Here is an 18921-nt window from a genome sequence, read left to right as displayed (position 1 = left end):
TGAATGGGAAAATAATAATAAAAAATAAATAAATCCAATATTCAGCAGACAAAAAGTATTTAAAAGGAAATCAAGAAATAAGAGAAATTGTCAAAAGATGAGAAAATGTATATAAGCTATAATAACGTATATAAGAAAAGGCTATTAAATTAATTTTAAAAAGTATTTCCAAATAACGCTTTTAATGTCTAAGGGTTATGCAATAGAGGTTTTCTTGTAATTTGTTTCCTTTAATTTACAATTATTTCTGCGCATTTTAATAAATCGTTGCACGTTTTCCCTGTTTTTATGCCTAATACTGTGTTCAATGGCTACATTGAGTAAAAACTTACTTATCTAATTGAGAAAATCAAATAAACCTGTTTTGTTTACACTGAGATCGAGGCCAGTTACTTGGGATAATTCCACTTGTACTTGAACGTAGCATTTTAGTGACGTAAAGGTTGCCCATGTTTTGACGTACTGAAGGGAATCACGCAAAAAAAAAAAAAAAAAAAAATGTAAGCCAGAAGAAAAGATAGCCGGAATGTTTCACTTCTGCTGTGTACCTTTCCTTTTTGTGAAGTTCTATTTATTTCACAGAAATCTGTCTGCTAACTACGGACCCGCACTGTTTGACGCATAATTTATTTACAGGAGAAAAAAAGAACAAAGAGGGGAATCACGCACGTCTCATTATTCCCTGGTCATTTGAGAGCTTGTTATTTAACCATAAGGTGAATGACCTATTCTGATTGTTATGCACTTTTAGGAAATAAATGAAAGGATAAATAAATAAATAAAAACAAATGCACTTCTATATGCATCATTCCGCTCTGGATGGATGTTGATTTTGCAAGTACCTGAGTGTGTTAGCTTTGTGGGTAGTAGTTTTTGTTTATTCAAATCAGATTTGAGTTAATATAAAAATAACCATTCACATGGGAGTTTTATCTCTTAATTCCTCCAGGGTGGTGAACAACCAAGAGGTGTTGTACTTTGCTAAGGGGCATCTCAGTTCTGAATAGAAGACCAGTTCACTGGAGGTCATTCACTGCTGTTGACCTCTTGGCCCCAAAATGATTCTATAGCCTCAAAGGCTGACCTCCTCCACACCAAACACACTTTAAATATTTCCCTGCAGCATGAGACATAGCTTGTGACCAGACCAAATCAAGACAAAAAGGGAATATATTTATATGCTTCATTTACATACCCAAAGGGCTTTCTGCTTCAGTTGGAAGAAAATGTTTTAACATAAAAAAGAGCTGTCAATTACAGATCCATGCTATATTCTTTGAACCTTTTCACATTTTGCCTGGTCACAATCACAAGCTTCCATTGAATTTGTAGAAATTTTCTGAGATAGAATAATACAAAGTAGAGCATGATAATTGTCAATGCTTTTGTTTTTTCTTAAGAAAAAAAAAATCTTACTTTAGATCTCTGGAGTATTTGGACTTGATAAAGCACCATACAAGTATAAGCCATTTTCTATTTTCAGATTCTTTTTTATAAAAAAAAAATATGTTATTTCCCCTCCAGTTTACAGTTAGACTGCATTTTGTTGGAGAAACCTGATACAATTTGTTGACTTTTGTGGTTATAATGTGGAAATAAATTGAGAAGGTTAAAGGCATAGGTATACTTTTGCAAGACACCATTTGTAAGCACAAACAATAAGCCAAGTTTAATTATTAGTAAGAAAAAATATTTTTACAGCAGGAATACTTATTTTGTTCAGAGTACTTTATAATCTTAAAGTTTATTCAAACAGGTTGACAGGTTGTACAGAACCTGCTCATCTGGAAAGACTAAGAACAAAAATTCAAAAAATTAACTCAAATAATTGTGTATTCTTAACAGGTTTTGAAGTTTATTTTCTTGCTAGAAATACAAACATTAGAAAATGTCTCAGCTGCAGAAGTAACAGCAGAAAAGTGTTTAAAACTCAAGAGGAAACAAAGCTCAAGACTAGCCCACGCTCCTTAGCACACCGCTGTAATTTTCAACCAGCTGCTTTTAGAAAAAGAACATTTATTTGAAACACTGAGTATTGTCAAGAAATCGCTCCTCAATTCCCAACATGTTTATTTCTTCTTTTTCTTCTTTTTTGGAGGTCCCTCATCTGAATCACTGCTGCTTTCCGAGTCTGAACTCTCTGATGAAGGGGATGAGGAGGAGGAGGAAGAGGAGGAGGAAGAGCTGTCGCTGTCTGAAGAGGAGCTGGAAGAGTTGCTGCTGTCTGATGAGTCACTGGACGAGTCGTCTGAGTCGTTGCTGCTGTCGTCGCTCAAGTCTTTTGCCCTGAGAGCAAGAAGCAGAGCGCAGAGTAAGAAGGAAATGTAACTGTACCTGTTACATTCACCGGACTGTTCCATGGACTCTTATCACTCTCGTATTAAATTAAAAAGGGCTGGACAGAGGTGACAAAGTTTAACCTTTTTAAATGTTACAGTTGTTCTTACAAATTTGTAGTTGACAACCAGTACTCTACAATCACTTTAAAAATATAAAACAAAAACAGTTATATATGTTCTGTCTTTAGTGAATAATCTAATATGCAACTATAATTTATTTCAGCTACTTTGATGGTTTGATGTGTGTTTTGATGATGAACAGACTGCCGACAACAGTCTATGTGAGAGAAATAAAAGTAGAACCAGCCATTCTACACAGAAATGTGTTGCTTCTTTCCAGTAACCACATAAGAAAATTAATTTAAATAAATAAATTAATTTATTAAATAAACATGAAATCCATGAGTACATATGCTTTTTCAAACACCTAATAGGTATAAATTTAATTAAGTTAAAAATAAAGAAAAAAATATACTTACTTCTTTTTGATTTTCTTTTCAATTGAGCTTTCTCCTCCTGATCTGCTAACAGGAAAAATGACAATGACAATGAATGCATTAAAATTCTATTGGTTTGCGCCTGTATTAATTTATAAAACATTTGAACTGGAAATGAAACAGGTCAATAAATGGCAATCAAATCCAAATATTAAAAGCTGACACTGTCAGTGTCTAAAATAAACACTGACATTTGCTGGATAGTATATACTTTTATTGAATTATCACAGGGAATGATCACTGCAAAGTTCTGCAATCAGCTTTTTAGTGCACAAATGGATGCACAAAGGAAGAATATCTCATAGCATAAAGGCATGAAAAGCCCTTACCCTGTGACGCTGAGAGGTTTGTTTTCATTTTCCTTCAGCTTTTTCTTCATCTCAACTGTTCTAGATGGTCTGTGCAAATATTTGCGTTTCCCAGTGCACTCGTATGTCCAGTGTCCCATCTCCAAGCACTTCTGGCATCGCACATGCTGTTTGTTTGCCTCCCTGTAGACAAAGGAAAAAAAAGACAAATATGACTTAAATAAGACAGAACAGGACTAGAAAATTTGCATTCATTTAATTAAAGTTAGCAAATTTTTATGATATATTTTTTATACATTTTTTTTATTTTTATAGAAACATTTATTTATGTTTTAGAAACTGTTTTATCCAAGACCAATCATGGCTAAATTCTTAATAAAATCTTGCATCCTTCCCCCGTGTGCATCATCTTATTTGTTTCAGTGGCCTTTTTGTATAATCTGTACCATTTATATTTTTACTCTGGTCTTAACTTCTATACCACACACTGACTAAACTGCACCCTTTAAATTTAATTGTTCTTTTGTAAAACAGGACTAGAAATTTTTACCTGATTGTGTGACTGATATTGGAAAGAGGAATGAAGTTTGTAGACCTTCATGTTTTAAATACAATTTTTTTTTCACATAAATGTACTGGTTTGGGAAACTATAAAATAAAATGAATTTTTTTTGTCACAGTTACGACATGCTACTCCCGATCTGACCTAAATAAGACGTAAACACCTCAGCACAAATAATAGACCAATGGAAAATAAAAAAAAGATCTTGTAAACAGAAGCAGCGAAGGATCTGCGCTCCCCGTTTTCTCTGCTGCAGTCAGTTATTGACTTTCTGCGTGTAAGATGGCATCTAACGACCTAAATTTTGTTGGTGTTAAAAAAACAGAAAGCTAAGCTCACAAACTGTACAACAATTTCACTGCTACTTCCAAACATAAAGGGTATACTTACGCTTGTCTCCTCGCAATTATTCTGTGCATGGGTGTCGCCATGTTCCCAGGTTTAGCTTCTTCTTCGTTTCTACGGTTAAAGTCTAGAACAGCAACAGCGCCTACTGGAGACGCAACATCATCATGGCGTCTCTGTTTTCTTGTATTTTTTTATTGGCAGTTGCCAAAAATTTTTAAAGGTGGTATTACTGCCACCTACTGATATGGAATATGGCTAAAAATGTCTTCATATATATATATATATATATATATATATCTATATATATATATATATATATATATATATATATATATATATATATATATATATATATATATATATATATATATATATATATATATATATATATATATATATATATATATATATATATATATATATATATATATATATATATATATATATATATATTCAAGTAATCTATTTTCCAAAAAATGTTTTTAAAATATAAGTGCTTTTTATGTCTGAATTTCTCTGTAATACACTTAATAACTCTTCGAATATCTAATTTCCTCCACAAAGTAGACATTTTCCTGCGTTATGTTGCTGTATTTTTATAATGAACTGTTAGTCCTGTTGTTGCCTTTTTTCTTCCCTATCTGCTGTTTTATTTGTCTTAATCCAAATATGTGTTGGAACTTATCACACCATTTGTAACCTAAATAATAATGATTGTTGTATTTCTAATAAAATATCTAGTTTTTATTTGAATGACTATATGTTACACTGGCTAGAGCTTAACTAAACGCTGAACAAATAATTGTTTTAAAGGTCTTATTTCTTCTATCCATTGTAAAGCTTATTTCAATAATTTCAACTTTTTAGATCATCGGCCCACATAGACTAACACTTAATATTGTAACAAGAATGAAAACAACCTTACCGACTGTTTCCGTATTATATAAGTGGATCTTATGTTTGAATTGTTGTGGAATGAAATCAATTGATTTCTGATTACAATTTTGAGTTCAAATTCTAACAAGAATTGAATTACAAATTATGCCTGTTTGTTTTAGAAATTGCCTGGTGATACTTGATTGTATAAGAAAAAATAATTTACACTAAATATAAAATAATAAATAATATTTTTTCACATCTCGTAATTTTGTTGTTGTAATTTAAGGCATATGCTACATTCAGAAATTATGTAAAAACTGCGCAAAAGTCTCAGGATCTATCTCAAAAATGCTAGGAGTTAGAGAAACTTCTCTCACCTCACATGGTTATAGAAAAATCCAGAGACGTCTGGATAACGTACATCTCGCGAGAATTACCGACGAGAGCGCGAGAAGCTTGTTAAACCACCTTGCTGCTAAGGGCTGCCAGTGCAGATCAGGGACACCGGTAACAGCGGCGTGGATTAAGAAGAGTACTATCTCTTTTTAACAGAGAGCAACACAGCAACTCTATTAGGATTTTTGTACTCTTTAAGGTTTAAATAAACATTAACTTTACTTTAAGTTCCGCTGCAGACAACCTTACAGCCAAGAGACCAGCATATTGTAGAAGATGTCAGTGGTGGGATTTGACTTGGGTTTTCAGAGCTGCTATGTAGCTGTAGCCCGAGCTGGAGGAATTGAGACAGTTGCTAACGACTACAGCGACAGATGTACGCCGTAAGTATTAAACATCACATTTAATATGTTAAAATTCTGAAATAGTAACCTTGTTGGATGTCTTATCATTTTCTGTGTGTTGTCTTCATAATGAAGTCGGATTTTTAAACCCATATGCCGAACTTTCATACACGTTCGTGTGTGATCAATCAAACTTCATTTCACTGTGTGTTTCTCTAAGATATATTTATTTGTGCACTTGAGTCTTAGCTGCAAAAAGGGCTGTTTTGATTTTATATGGTAAACATTATATTAAAAACATTTACCACCGGAGCTACAATTGTAACCTAGACAGCTAAACACCTCAGTTTTATTAACGGTACTGACTGTTGGAAAACGTGTTTTAGTTGCCTGATGACCCCGCGCAGGCGGTGCTTCCTTCTGTCGTTCTAATTATCTTACATGCATTGAAGGCCTAAACTCCGGTGTGTCCCGTGTGACAAAACGTGCGTCTTGCGTGAAAGGTTTCGTTCGATGACGACATCAGTCGAGCTTTTGGTGGAATATTCTAGCAATTATCATGTCCACCGAAAATGTAGTGATTAAAAATGAACTAGATAATTATTGCACATTCGTTAACTTTTCTTAAGTATTTTCTCCATGAGTTTACTTTTTAGACCGTTTAAACAGTTTAAAAACACAAACCGTATAAACGGCTCGTGTTGTAATGCTTCTGGTTATTTTTGTCGTCTTAATAATTATTACAATTCCTTTGTATGTTTTGAGATATTAAAGAGGTTGCTTTGCTTGAATTTGTGTATTTGTTGCCAAAAAAGCTATATGTGACTCATAATTAATAATGCATAAAGATCTTAAATCATAAAAGTCATAATTGGTGAATTTGATTTTGGGGGCGAAGTCAAAAGGCTGACGATAACCGCTGTATTATTCTTGAATATAAAAAACATGTATTCTTTTACTCGAGATTCTTACACGTAGAGTAAAAATATTTATTACTTGTAAACTAAAAACAATACAAAAGCTGTATTTGATGCAATTCAATGCATTTATTTGAAACAGGAGAAACAATATATATATATATATATATATATATATATATATATATATATATATATATATATATATATATATATATATATATATATATATATATAATCTTGATTAATAAATAGTTCATAGTTACATTAAAATTAAATGACACATTATTACAGTTTTAATAATGCTCTTATTTTCTATTATTTGGGAATTTAGATCGCATCTTGTTAAAAATGTACATTTAGCTGATTTTGTCTTTATTGAGTAACACAAATATACAGACATGATATTAATTGATTTATTAGTCTTGCCAAACATAGCCTTTAAAATACAGTACCTGATTAAGAGTGAGGAGTCCTTTAGCTTTTTACTTCACAACTAAGTGATTCTTTTGGGCCTGGAAATAGTTCCAAATAAGCAGCAACAGCCTCATTTCATCCAGTTGAATGGCTGTGAGCAGAGAAGGTGGAGTTAAGGCAGCACTGCTTTAACTGCTTTAAGCACTGCTTCCTCAGTACAATTAAAAAGAAACCTTAGACTATATGATTGGTATGATTTAACATTTAAGTTACAATTTTTTTACTGTTGTGGTTTAAAATCTTGATAAACCATTAAGTGTCTTTGTGAAACACATGGCACATGTGCCTAAAACCAAAAGTTTTCTCTCTTTTGATAACATGTTGTGAATATAAACATGTTTATTCCAAAACCTATTTGTATACTATGTCATTTCTTAGTGCCACTTTTTAAAACTTGGCAGGTAGTACTAGATATGAAAAATGGCTGTAAATGTACCCTAAAAAGAATGAAAGTAGGCTTAAACTAAAGGAAAGTTTGGTGTTATTACACTATGAAAATGATTGTTGTAGTTGTGTTTGCGTGTGGATTGAGCCTAAGCTCAACCCACTCGCGTTTCAGGATATTGTGTAGTAACCTCTGGCAACAAACTTTACCTTTGTTTTGCTTGTAGTTACAAACTGAATTTCTACTTTGATAACCTCCAATTGCTTGATTATAATAATCAAATTTACATTTTATTCATTTTCCCACAGGTCATTTGTATCATTTGGTCCAAGAAATCGATCAATTGGAGCAGCTGCAAAAAGCCAGGTATATATCGATTCTTCCAAATTAAATGCATTATATTTTTAATCTTTTGCCCAAAAATCCAAAACTGTATTTTAAAGAGTGAACATTTTCAAACTTTATTTTCCTGCTCAATTATCATAATCACCAGGTGGTGACCAACTGTAAGAACACAGTGCAAGGCTTCAAGCGTTTCCATGGCAGGGCGTTCTCGGACCCAGTTGTTCAGGCAGCCAAGTCCAACCTGGTGTACGACTTGGCACAGATGCCTTCAGGAGCCACCGGTATAAAGGTGAGGCTAGCCCCTATTTTGTTGTTCTGATACTGAGGGCTAGAGGTCAAGTGATGTTGGATTTTATTTGTGGTGTATGCCAATATTTAACAACCCAGAAAGCTGTTTATGTTTTTATTTTTTCCTCTGGGATTTCTTTTTGTAAAGTGTCCTTTCTTGTCATTGGTCAATGTTTGATTTATTGAAATGCAGGCATAACAATTGTCCATTAAATATGTTTTACATATAGTCTGTTCCAATTATGAATTTATTCAAAGTATGATGGGTTTTTCTGTAAAATACATTGACATTTTATTGTTAGATAAAGTATTTGTTCTGATTCTGTTTTACTTAACAGTTTTAATAATTGTTGAATTATACACCTTGCTGTGAGTTCATAAATGATAATGCCAGCTAGTCCAGCAGGACGCCACCCTAAAAATTGCATGGCCCTATTTTTGCCTTAAAATCCAATTTTTATAAAAAAAAAAGAAGAAAAAAAAGAATATGAACAAATTTTACACCTCATGTGTAAGTTTGCTGACTTTTCTGTTTATCCATCCATCCATTTTATGTTCACCCTTGTCCCTAATGGGGTCGGGAGGGTTGCTGGTTCCTCTCCAGCTACGTCCCGGGCGAGAGGCGGGTTCACCCTGGACAGGTCTCCAGTCTGTCGCAGGGCAACACAGAGACATACAGGACACACAACCATTCACACACACATACTCACACCTAGGGAGAATTTAGAGAGACCAATTAATCTGACAGTCATGTATTTGGACTGTGGGAGGAACCCGGAGAGAACCCATGCATGCACAGGGAGAACATGCAAACTCCATGCAGAAAGATCCCGGGCCGGGAATCGAACCCAGGACCTTCTTGCTGCAAGGCAACAGCTCTACCAACTGTGCCACTGTGCAGCCCAGTTTTCTGTTTAGAAAAGGGTAATTCATTGAGAATATCCTGTTGCAGGTGCTGTACATGGAGGAAGAGAGAGTATTCAGCGTGGAGCAGATAACCGGGATGCTGCTAACCAAGCTGAAGGAGACGGCTGAAAGTGCACTGAAGAAGCCAGTTGTCGACTGCGTCATCTCGGTATCAAGATCTCTGAATTTCAGGAGATTTTAGGATTCTGTATTGCAGTCTTGTTTTGATGATTTGTTAATGAGTTCTAACGTGACATCTTTTTTTTTTTTTTTTTTTTCCTTCAGCGCTTTAAATTGCTTATTAAACCTGAACTTATCATTTATGGCTGTTGCCATCATGTCTTTTGCAATGACATGTGATTTGGGTTCATCTATGCATGTATACATGTATATAAAAAGTCTCTGGTGTATATGTGGATTGTCACCTGTTCATGTGACATTAGAGCGTTAGCCTCCTCACCAGATGTCTGTCTGAAAGCTGCATTTCCTCTCTTGCACCCAGTCGGTAAAGAGTGGGAAGTGTGTGTTGAGCTCAGCATGAGAGAGCACAAATAGCAACCGTTATGTAATGTTATAGATCTAGCACAGAGGGGCTGTGACTTGTACCAAAGCTAAATTTATAGGTGACATCAGGCCCTGGTGATAGAGAACATGTTACTCGTGCTGTGGCCTGTCTCTAAATTTAGCTCTTGAACCTTTCCACATTGGGACGTTTTGTTTTGGCATCCCAACTTGCTAAAGTAGTGACAATATCCGGACACCTTTTTGAGAAAAGCAGTTTCTATTTGAGCTGATCCCAGATGGTACTGGGATTATCTTTTGATCCTAGTATCCAAAGATGAATAAAAGTTTTTTTTTGTTTTTTTTTTTTAATTTATAAACGTCCATGCATCATTTTCACATTTCTTGATGTGAATATATGTGTAAACTAAATATTTTCTGTTCCTCATCTCAGGTACCAAGCTATTACACTGATGCGGAGAGGAGGTCTGTCATGGATGCAGCTCAGATTGCAGGCCTCAACTGTCTGCGATTAATGAATGAGAACACAGCAGGTACACATGGCATCTGAAACTGTTTGACACTCCATTTTAGCTGCAGATACTGCAACATGAGACAATATCTGTGAAATTTGATGCAAGACAAATTTTTTTCAGCAGAAGCAGGGTGTCAGTCAAACCTATTTTACCTTTTCTGCTCAGAAAAGGGTCTTTAACAACCTCATAAAATTCCAGTGTTTTTTTTGTTTTTTGTTTTTTGTTGGGTTTTTTTTGTTTGTTTTTTCCCAGCATATTTATTCCATTTGTTTGTTCTGTTCCAGTGTCTCTGGCCTATGGAATCTATAAGCAGGATCTTCCAGCTCCGGAGGAGAAACCCAGGATAGTGGTGTTTGTGGATCTGGGCCACTCTGGTTACCAGGTATCCGTTTGTGCCTTTAACAAAGGAAAGCTCAAGGTAAGTTAATAAGAACTTTTGAGTAGTTTTGTATAGATACTAATGTTAGTAGTTGTGCTACCATGTACTGCTGCTTCAGCTTTTGTACCACTAACTCAGTATAACTTCACACCTTGATAAGACAGACAAATTAAGTAAATTAGAAGAAAATAAACTACTAGTTATTTTACTGTGGATTACTTTCAATATTTACATTTTTTTCTTTCTGTAAGATTCTGGCTACAGCTTTTGATTCTGACCTCGGTGGGAAGGACTTTGACGACATCCTGGTGAATTACTTCTGCGAAGAGTTTGCGAAGAAATATAAACTGGATGTCAGGTCCAAACCTCGAGCTTTAGTGCGTCTTTACCAGGAGTGTGAGAAGCTGAAGAAGCTGATGAGTGCCAACTCCTCTGACCTGCCTCTCAACATTGAATGCTTCATGAACGACATTGATGTTTCCAGTAAACTGAACAGGTGAGATTTATGTTTATACATAATTAATAAAACCTGTCCAAAGATTTGTCAATAAACTTTAGTGTGATTTATTTATTTATTTGTGATAAATTAACCCAGAAAATGATTCACAATTTTTAACGTTTTGTGTGAATAAAAATCATCAAAATTTTACGGCATTTATATTTAACCACTACTAGACTGGTAAACCTAAAAAATGCTTTCAAAAGTCAGCTTATTGTTATTGTTCAGGTATTTTTTATGCCCTACAAATGAAATACAATGAAGTCTGCAGGTCTAACATTACAAAATATATTTTAAAAAATCTGTACTTTTAAAGACTTGCATTAGTCTGCCAGTGCTGTGCCTTTTTTCCTTTTTTTAGAGTGCGTATGTTTGTGTTGCTAAGCTATATCTATTAATAATTTATGACCATGTTCACAGAGGTCAGTTTGAAGAAATGTGTGCTGGGCTGCTGGCCAAAGTTGAGGGTCCCCTGCGTAGCGTCATGGAACAGATCAGTGAGTACATATGACTTTAATCACTACTGGTCTATCCTCACCATCATGTGTAAACACATAAAGTCATTATGAGCGTGTAGTTTGAGGCGAAGGATTCTTCTTGTAATTTCCTCTTATATATTAATCTCTTATTGCTCCTGCCTCACCTGACTGAATCATGAACAGTTTACACAAAGCGAAGCGCATCACTTGTGGCTGTTTTAAATCCGACTGCATTTGATAGGGAAGTTGTGACTTTGTAACCCTAACAAGTCGGGATTAATTGATCGTCTCGCTCTGCTTCCAGAGCTGAAAAAGGAAGACATCTACGCCGTGGAGATTGTGGGCGGAGCTACCAGAATTCCATCTATCAAGGAGCGGATTTGCAAATTCTTCGGCAAAGAGCTGAGCACCACCCTCAATGCAGATGAGGCGGTGGCCCGGGGCTGTGCTCTGCAGGTACGGCTCAGACATTTAAGTTCTCCACAGTTTAGTTAGTTTCACACACAGCAGATTAACTGGCAGTTGGTTCAGGGGAATTTTATGCTTTATTATTCTTTAATAGTCAGAAGTAAAAGGATTTGGTGTGAATAAAGTCTGTGGCTGTATGATAGAGTAGTCGTCTTGCGATCGGAAGGTTGTAGGTTCGATTCCAGCTTCCTCCTGCCACATGTCGATGTGCCTCTGGGCAAGGCACTTAACCCCAAATTGCCTACCGATCTGCGTATCAGTGTATAAATGTGTGTGTGTTTGTGAGAGCGAATGTGGGAAAGTGACTCTAGTGTAAAGCGCTTTGAGTGGTCAAAACGACTGGAAAAGCGCTATACAAGTTCAGTCCATTTATTATTTCAGTTTGCTATTTACAATGAGTGTCTTATGCACTGAAGCCTATTTTAGTTGTAGCATACCCTACCCTCCCGCTTGAAGGTTCCGGTTTTACTGATGAACATTCAGGTTTAGAAGGAACACCCTGAGTTTTACTGTAAGAGCTGGAAATATGTCCACAGAAAAAACTGTGTCAGCTAAAAGACCACACTCTTACAACCGTTAACATTCACATCTTAAAAATAACATTTTACATCTTAAAATACTGCCTGTGATCTAAAGACAACTCCAGACTTAGTATACAATAAAAAATATGCACAGATTCAGTAACTCAATATTGAAAACATACTTATTTACAAAATAAACAAAGCTTATGCCTCTAAGTGGATACTTAATAACAAGATACATTGTATAAACAACTGTCTTGTGTCTTTTGTTGTTAAGTTGCAGTTCATTAACATACAAACTGGAAGTGGTCACTTCAAAATAAAAGCATTATACATAAACCAGAAGTTAAGTAAAGGTGATGAGCACAAAAAAAGGAATACAAACAAATAAAGACCCAAATTCAAGGTTATTGATATTAATTAGTAACTATTGATTTCTTATTGGGTTTTTTTTTTTTCAGTGTGCCATTTTGTCACCTGCTTTCAAAGTCAGAGAGTTCTCCATCACAGATGTTGTCCCGTACTCCATTTCCCTAAAGTGGAATTCAGCTGCAGAGGACGGACTGAGGTAAGAAAACATTCCTGGTCATAAGATAATACAGTGTCCTGAGATAAGCTTCTGCTAGTAGTTAAGCTTAAGTTTGGATGAAGATGCATACACTTCATCCAAACTTTAATTGCTAAGCGAATACTTGCATCTCACTTGTATCTCTCTACGTTTTTTCTAGTGACTGTGAGGTTTTTCCAAAGAACCATGCAGCTCCCTTCTCCAAAGTGCTGACTTTTTACCGGAAAGAGCCCTTCATGCTGGAAGCCTATTACAATAATCTGAAGGAGTTAAACTACCCTAACGCAACAATAGGTAATACAGGATGCCCATTAGACCAACTTTCATGTGATTGTTATTTTGAGTTTTTTTGTTTTGTTTTTTACCATACTTGGGCATTGTGACATCATCCATCTGTCTTTCAGGTCAGTTTCTGATCCAGAATGTGGTTCCTCGTGCATCAGGAGAGAGCTCCAAGGTGAAAGTGAAAGTGCGCGTCAATGTTCACGGTGTGTTCAGTGTCTCGAGCGCGGCTCTGGTAGAAGTCATAAAAGATGCGGAAGGAGAGGAGCCGATGGAGACGGACCAAACGGTGAAGGAAGAGGAGGTATGTATCTGCGTTGGATACAAGAAACAAAACACAGCAGTCAGGCAAAAGATAGCAAGGGAGAAAGAGAAGCTTTTTGCTTTTTTGGAAAGAGATGGTCAAAACTAAGGTTACAAATTAAGTAATTTTGAGATACTAAAATGTGTTTGTTGTCTTTCATTTCCACTTCAGTTCTTACTCCCTCTAAAAAATTTTTGTGAATTAAAAAGAAAGGTGATTTAGAATATTTCTCTTTTTTATCTGTGGAAAAGCAACCTTTGCTGACAAATTTAAAACTTGAAAAGAAGCAAAAACCTGCATGAACTGCTCTAAATTAGTAAATCTGAAACAAATTAATTTGTTGAGATGTTCTGAAAAATCATCTACAAGGTGTTGTCTTAATACATTTTCTGTATATGCTTTCTTTTACTACCATGCAATAGAACAAAATGCAAGTGGACCATGAAGATCAGAAACCCCAAGCTGGAGACAACGAAGACAAGAAATCAGAGGCAGAAGAAATGGAGGTAACCTTGTGCTGGGCGATAGGACAGTATTCATGCTGCTCTGTTGCATATGAAGCAGAATCACACTTACAGATTGGTCCTCTGTAAGTGGAGTTGCTCCTAATGTCTTTGTAAGGAATGCAAATTACAAAAGACAAAAAAGAAGGACAAATTCAAGTGTGCATTTGATCAAATCCTTTTATATAAAGGAAAAATATCTCTTTGCCAAGATATCAATAATAAACTAAAAACACGCTTGTACAGTACTAAATCAATGCTCCTATGTTGCTAGAGTATATGAAACACATCAGTTCTAGTTTTTAAAAAATTTAGAAACTCGTAATAAACAAAAATAAATGATCTGATCCTAAATGTCAGGACCCATTCAAGGCATTTCTAAATAATCTGCATCGAAGCCTCTCACCAAACTAAACTCTCGATCCCTGTTGCTGTTGTAAAGTCTGTAGTTTTATGTCCGCTGCAGCACCAGTGTTCATGATCAACATTTGCTAAATGTTGATCATTCCAAGTGTTTTTATCCTTTATGATGACATGTAAAGTAAAAGAGAAACTATATTGGCTGCTTCAGTTCTGTCTGTCAGTGACGGGTCACACACATCCTTAGAAACTTATTGTAAATAGAATATTACAGTGTTCAAAATGACACTAGTATACAAGTCAAGTGGGAACACAATCACAATATTACATGAAGCTAATGAAATGCCCTGTTTTTATTTCATCACACTTCCAGAGCCTAATCCTGAATGACACAAAATCTAAAAGTCTTTGTTTGTTTGAAACTTTCCATCCATATCGCCCAGCACTAGGTACCTAGTGGAGGAGGTGCATCAGCTTTATTTATTTATTCTTTTCTAATTCTCTAGCTACAATTTTGTACTTGATGGTTAGCATGGGGTTTATGGAAAAACTTAAAAAAATAAAACTGCAGATTTAGGACTTACAATTTTGAAATGTGTTCCCTTTGCCACTTTACTTTTAATATTTTTATTATTTCTTTACAGTTAAAATGTTCAAGTATCACATTGTTTCATAAAATGACAGCTGATCCATTTGTTCTGGAAACCGTTTCCTCAAGTTGTACGACTCAAGTTGTTCCTCTCAAAGATATGTTTTTTTACGTTAGTTTTATAAGCTTTAAAATAAAGGTGAATTGATGATTTTAATTTCTACATACGATTGATGCATTCACTTGGAAAAGGACAAAAATCAGGTTAATGCAACAGAAATGTGATGTTATGAAGGTTTTGGGATCGTTTAAACTACAGGTTACACTTTGACCTTTTACGAAGTGATGTGGAAAGTGTGGAAACAAGCTTTTAAGTTTCCACATAACTTTAATAATGATGAGGTTACTCACTTCAGTTTTTATGTGATTGTTTAAACATTAAGAATTAGATTTTCTAAATATATTTAACAGTTTTTATTTTTCCAGACGTCACCGGAGAATGTCAAGGAGGAGAAGAAGAACGACCAGCCACCTCAAGCCAAGAAAGCCAAAGTAAAAACAAAGTCTGTGGATCTGCCCATAGAGGGCAAACTGCAGAGGCAGCTGCCTGTTGAAGAACTTAATACATTTATGGAGAATGAGGTAATGTCCTAAAAAATCACCAGGAATGTTCGGCATGCACACATAAAAAAAAAAAAAGTCTCAGATGTGTTTTCTGTTACTGTATTTGATTAAGATTTAAAACCCATGGTCACTTGATGGCTATGAATTACAGTAGAGCTCTATGTTATCTGATGTGGTGCTTAACTGTTTTTAAGTAAAGTGATCAGACCTTTGCTGTGCCTTGTGTAGGGGAAGATGATCATGCAGGACAAGCTTGAGAAGGAGAGAAATGATGCAAAAAACAACGTTGAAGAATATGTGTATGAAATGAGGGACAAACTCCACGGGTCACTGGAGAAGTTTGTGAATGAAGCTGTAAGTACAAACGAGATTCATCATTGGACTCAATTACCCTCTCAACTGTATGTTTATTTTTGACATCTGTGTATAAATGTAGTATTCTGTCGTGCGCTCATGTTTTTCTGGTTTTTGTTGTGAAATTTTAGGATCGTGATGCGTTCTCATTAAAACTGGAAGACACGGAAACCTGGTTGTATGAAGATGGAGAGGACCAACAGAAACAAGTTTACATTGACAAACTAGCAGAACTGAAGGTGAGCTTTTGAAAAGCTTAAAAAGTTCAAATTTAAAAAGGTACTGAATGAAGTCTCTCCTCTGGGTAAAGGGCACTAGTGACTGTAACAATCACTTTTCCTTACTAGCTGGTTTAGATGAAACACTCTTTGTCCCTCATTCTGCAGTTTATACTAACAATAAACCTTCTTTGCTACCAGAATTACTTGTGGATGTTCTTCTGAATGTTTAATGCTTATTTGCATTAAAGTTATGAGAAATGAAGCAGATTCTACATTACGGCATATCAATCAGACCTGTTCATAAAATATGTTGCAATAACATTTGGAGCAATTCTGCATCATATAAATAAACTAAATAAAATTACATAAAATGAATGCATTGGATGGCAAAATGTTTACAAAATTTCCCACCTGCCTGTTTGACTTCACCTGTTATGGTCACAATGAAATGTCTTATAGCAAGCGACCCATCATACATGAAGAAGTTGAAAGAATCGAAACTTAGAAGAGTACAAAATTGAATTGGAGAGGGGGAATACTTTTTGATCTGCCTTTTTATTTTTTTTTTTACAGAAAATCGGTCAGCCCATTTACGATAGATACCTGGAAGCTGAAGAGAGACCAAAAGCATTTGAGGAGCTTGGTAGACAGATACAGATGTACATGAAGATTGTTGAATCTTACAAGGCAAAGGTAATAATATCTGTACGTTAAAAATAGAATTGCTCTTAATAAATGCAATAAACAAATGTATCTGGAAGTTTTGTTGAAATACTGTAAACGGCTGTTAATTGTTTCTGTATTTTACAGGATGAGCTGTATGACCACCTGGATGAGCTGGAGGTGACTCGGGTGGATAAGCAGGTCAATGAGGCCATGGTCTGGATGAATACCAAAATGAACCAGCAGAACAGCCAGAACCTCTCAATGGACCCAGTGGTCAAAGTAGGAGAAATCAAGGCCAAGACAAAGGTACTTGGAGACAGCTACACAAATGTTTTTATATGTTTCCATAGAAAATTAGACCTAAGATCCACTTGCTTACTTTGATCTGTTCATCCCCTAGGAGCTTTACTCATCCTGTAATCCAGTGATAAATAAACCCAAGCCCAAAGTGGAGCCTCCTAAGGAGGAGAAAACGGAGAACGGTCCAGTCAATGGACAGGCTGAACCAGAAAGCCAGTCTGGAAACCCAGATAAAACAAAACCAACAGCCACACAGCAGCAAACTGCAGAAAACAAGCTCCCTGAAATGGACATTGACTAAACTTTTGCCGCTGCCAACTTTTGAGTTTCCCATCAATTTATACTGCTTCTCACCTTGTTCAGCCCTTTTTTTCGGAGTTAATTCTTAATGACATGGTAGCCTCTTTTGGAGACGCAGACAACATCGTCCTTTATCAGTGCTATTCATCAGACTGCCTTCACGGCATGTGCTTTCTTGGATTCTTTGAATATAGAAATATTGCATAATAATAATATTGAAATGACTTCCTGAGGGCGGGGAAGTAGCAGGTGTGGGTTGCTAGCTTAGTTCGTGCTGCTTTGATGATTGTTTAGCTTTTCCTGAAGACCTTTAAGCTAAGAATGTCAGCAAAGTTGAAATTGTAAAATATTGTTTAAATAAGGTATCTAATGCGTTGGTGAAGGGGACATCAATAGTTTAAAGTTGTAAATGTCATCTTGTGGGGTGGGGTTTTGTTTTCGGGGTTTTCACCACAAACACTTGTAACTCCTGGGTTATGATGTATTTAGTTCAAAAAAAATTTCTTCTCTTGTACTGTAAGTTGAATTTAGATACCAAGAGTTACTGTCATGCAGTATTTCACTGTTCTGCTTTTCTCATTCAAAAGCAAATGATCCGTTTGTTCTCGGTAGCCTTGTTGTTTTATTTTTTTTTTTCTACTTGACAGTGAGATTGCTGGTGCAACAAATCTCCTTTTTGGGTGCTGCTGTTGTTGCCACATCACTGAAAAATGCAAAAATAAACCTTAAAACAAAAACTGAGCTGGGATGTAATTATTACTGTTCAAGAAAACTGGTAAATGAAGCCCCTTTCCAATCCTGCACAAGAAGATTGGATGAAATATCGCTAACAATTTGTCCTGTCTTGTCTTGTATCTTGTCCACCTAAACATGATAATGTAGCAGAAAAGCACAACAAAATAGTACGAGGCATTGCAATGACAGGGATTAAAGATTCTAAACAAAATACTAAATTTGGGATATGTAACTTACAAAAAAAATAATTTTTACATTCTTTTCAAGGGAATACGTTTATCCGCTGTGATTGATGGCCATATTAACTAACCTGAGTATTCATGACATGTAGTAGAGAACAATCTGGAGGCTGTGGGCAGGCTTACATGATCAAAACTGACAGTGCTAAGTCTTGCCTCCTGGGTGTGATTGGTTGTTTCTGACTGAACTGTTCATTCCTGTTAGCAGAGGATCTCTGTCTTTTCACAGATTTTCTGTTTCATACCATGTTGTCACAACATAGTGACAGTTGTAACAAATATGTCAACTGTCTAACTTAACGAGCAAACAAGGAAGGACAAAATTGCAAATGGCTGTAAACTTACAATGACAAACATTCTAAACTATAAAGAAATTAAAAGTTGTACACGATGTATATATATATATATATATATATATATATATATATATATATATATATATATATATATATATAAACGTGCACCCAGTAAGAAAGGAAGTGTGTCTGAATATTTGTCTGTT

At 35.4% G+C, this 18921-nt stretch overlaps 2 protein-coding genes across 3 annotated transcripts; one reads left to right on the top strand and one right to left on the bottom strand.

Moving 5' to 3' along the window:
• Window positions 1–1828: 1828 nt before the first annotated feature.
• zcchc10 (zinc finger, CCHC domain containing 10) lies at window positions 1829–4199 on the bottom strand. Of its 2 annotated transcripts, none has more exons than XM_044140690.1 (4): window positions 4097–4199; window positions 3166–3327; window positions 2819–2863; window positions 1829–2286 (listed from the first exon to the last, which is right to left on the bottom strand). In XM_044140690.1, exons 1-4 carry the CDS (start codon window positions 4135–4137, stop codon window positions 2070–2072), a joined length of 465 nt encoding a protein of 154 aa, XP_043996625.1. In that variant the 5' UTR covers window positions 4138–4199; the 3' UTR covers window positions 1829–2069. The 2 variants fall into 2 exon arrangements, with proteins under 2 accessions (XP_043996625.1, XP_043996626.1); XM_044140691.1 differs by having other exon boundaries at window positions 2819–2860.
• A 1205-nt stretch (window positions 4200–5404) lies between these two features.
• On the top strand, window positions 5405–18186 carry hspa4a (heat shock protein 4a). Its single transcript, XM_044140689.1, has 19 exons — window positions 5405–5712; window positions 7761–7818; window positions 7946–8086; window positions 9038–9160; window positions 9947–10046; window positions 10313–10446; window positions 10659–10903; window positions 11327–11403; window positions 11690–11841; window positions 12836–12942; window positions 13103–13236; window positions 13347–13528; window positions 13951–14034; window positions 15467–15622; window positions 15833–15958; window positions 16090–16197; window positions 16753–16872; window positions 16990–17151; window positions 17246–18186. Exons 1-19 carry the CDS (start codon window positions 5606–5608, stop codon window positions 17444–17446), a joined length of 2517 nt encoding a protein of 838 aa, XP_043996624.1. The 5' UTR covers window positions 5405–5605; the 3' UTR covers window positions 17447–18186.
• Window positions 18187–18921: the final 735 nt, after the last annotated feature.

The sequence above is a fragment of the Gambusia affinis genome, linkage group LG15, assembly GCF_019740435.1.
Source record: "Gambusia affinis linkage group LG15, SWU_Gaff_1.0, whole genome shotgun sequence".
NCBI lineage: Eukaryota > Metazoa > Chordata > Actinopteri > Cyprinodontiformes > Poeciliidae > Gambusia > Gambusia affinis.
Note: the sequence above shows the minus strand (reverse complement) of the source record. Positions and strands in the feature narration are given on the sequence as shown.

Bases quoted from the DNA above. Each gene is read 5' to 3' on its own strand.
- zcchc10 (XM_044140690.1), bottom strand. From the start codon at position 4,137: ATGGCGACACCCATGCACAGAATAATTGCGAGGAGACAAGC. The intron at 2,864-3,165 runs GTAAGGGCTTTT...TTTTCCTGTTAG, and splicing joins AAACCTCTCAGCGTCACAGG to CAGATCAGGAGGAGAAAGCT. The intron at 2,287-2,818 runs GTAAGTATATTT...TCTTGCTCTCAG, and splicing joins GAAAAGAAAATCAAAAAGAA to GGCAAAAGACTTGAGCGACG.
- hspa4a (XM_044140689.1), top strand. From the start codon at position 5,606: ATGTCAGTGGTGGGATTTGACTTGGGTTTTCAGAGCTGCTATGTAGCT. The intron at 8,087-9,037 runs GTGAGGCTAGCC...ATCCTGTTGCAG, and splicing joins CAGGAGCCACCGGTATAAAG to GTGCTGTACATGGAGGAAGA. The intron at 11,404-11,689 runs GTGAGTACATAT...CTCTGCTTCCAG, and splicing joins TAGCGTCATGGAACAGATCA to AGCTGAAAAAGGAAGACATC.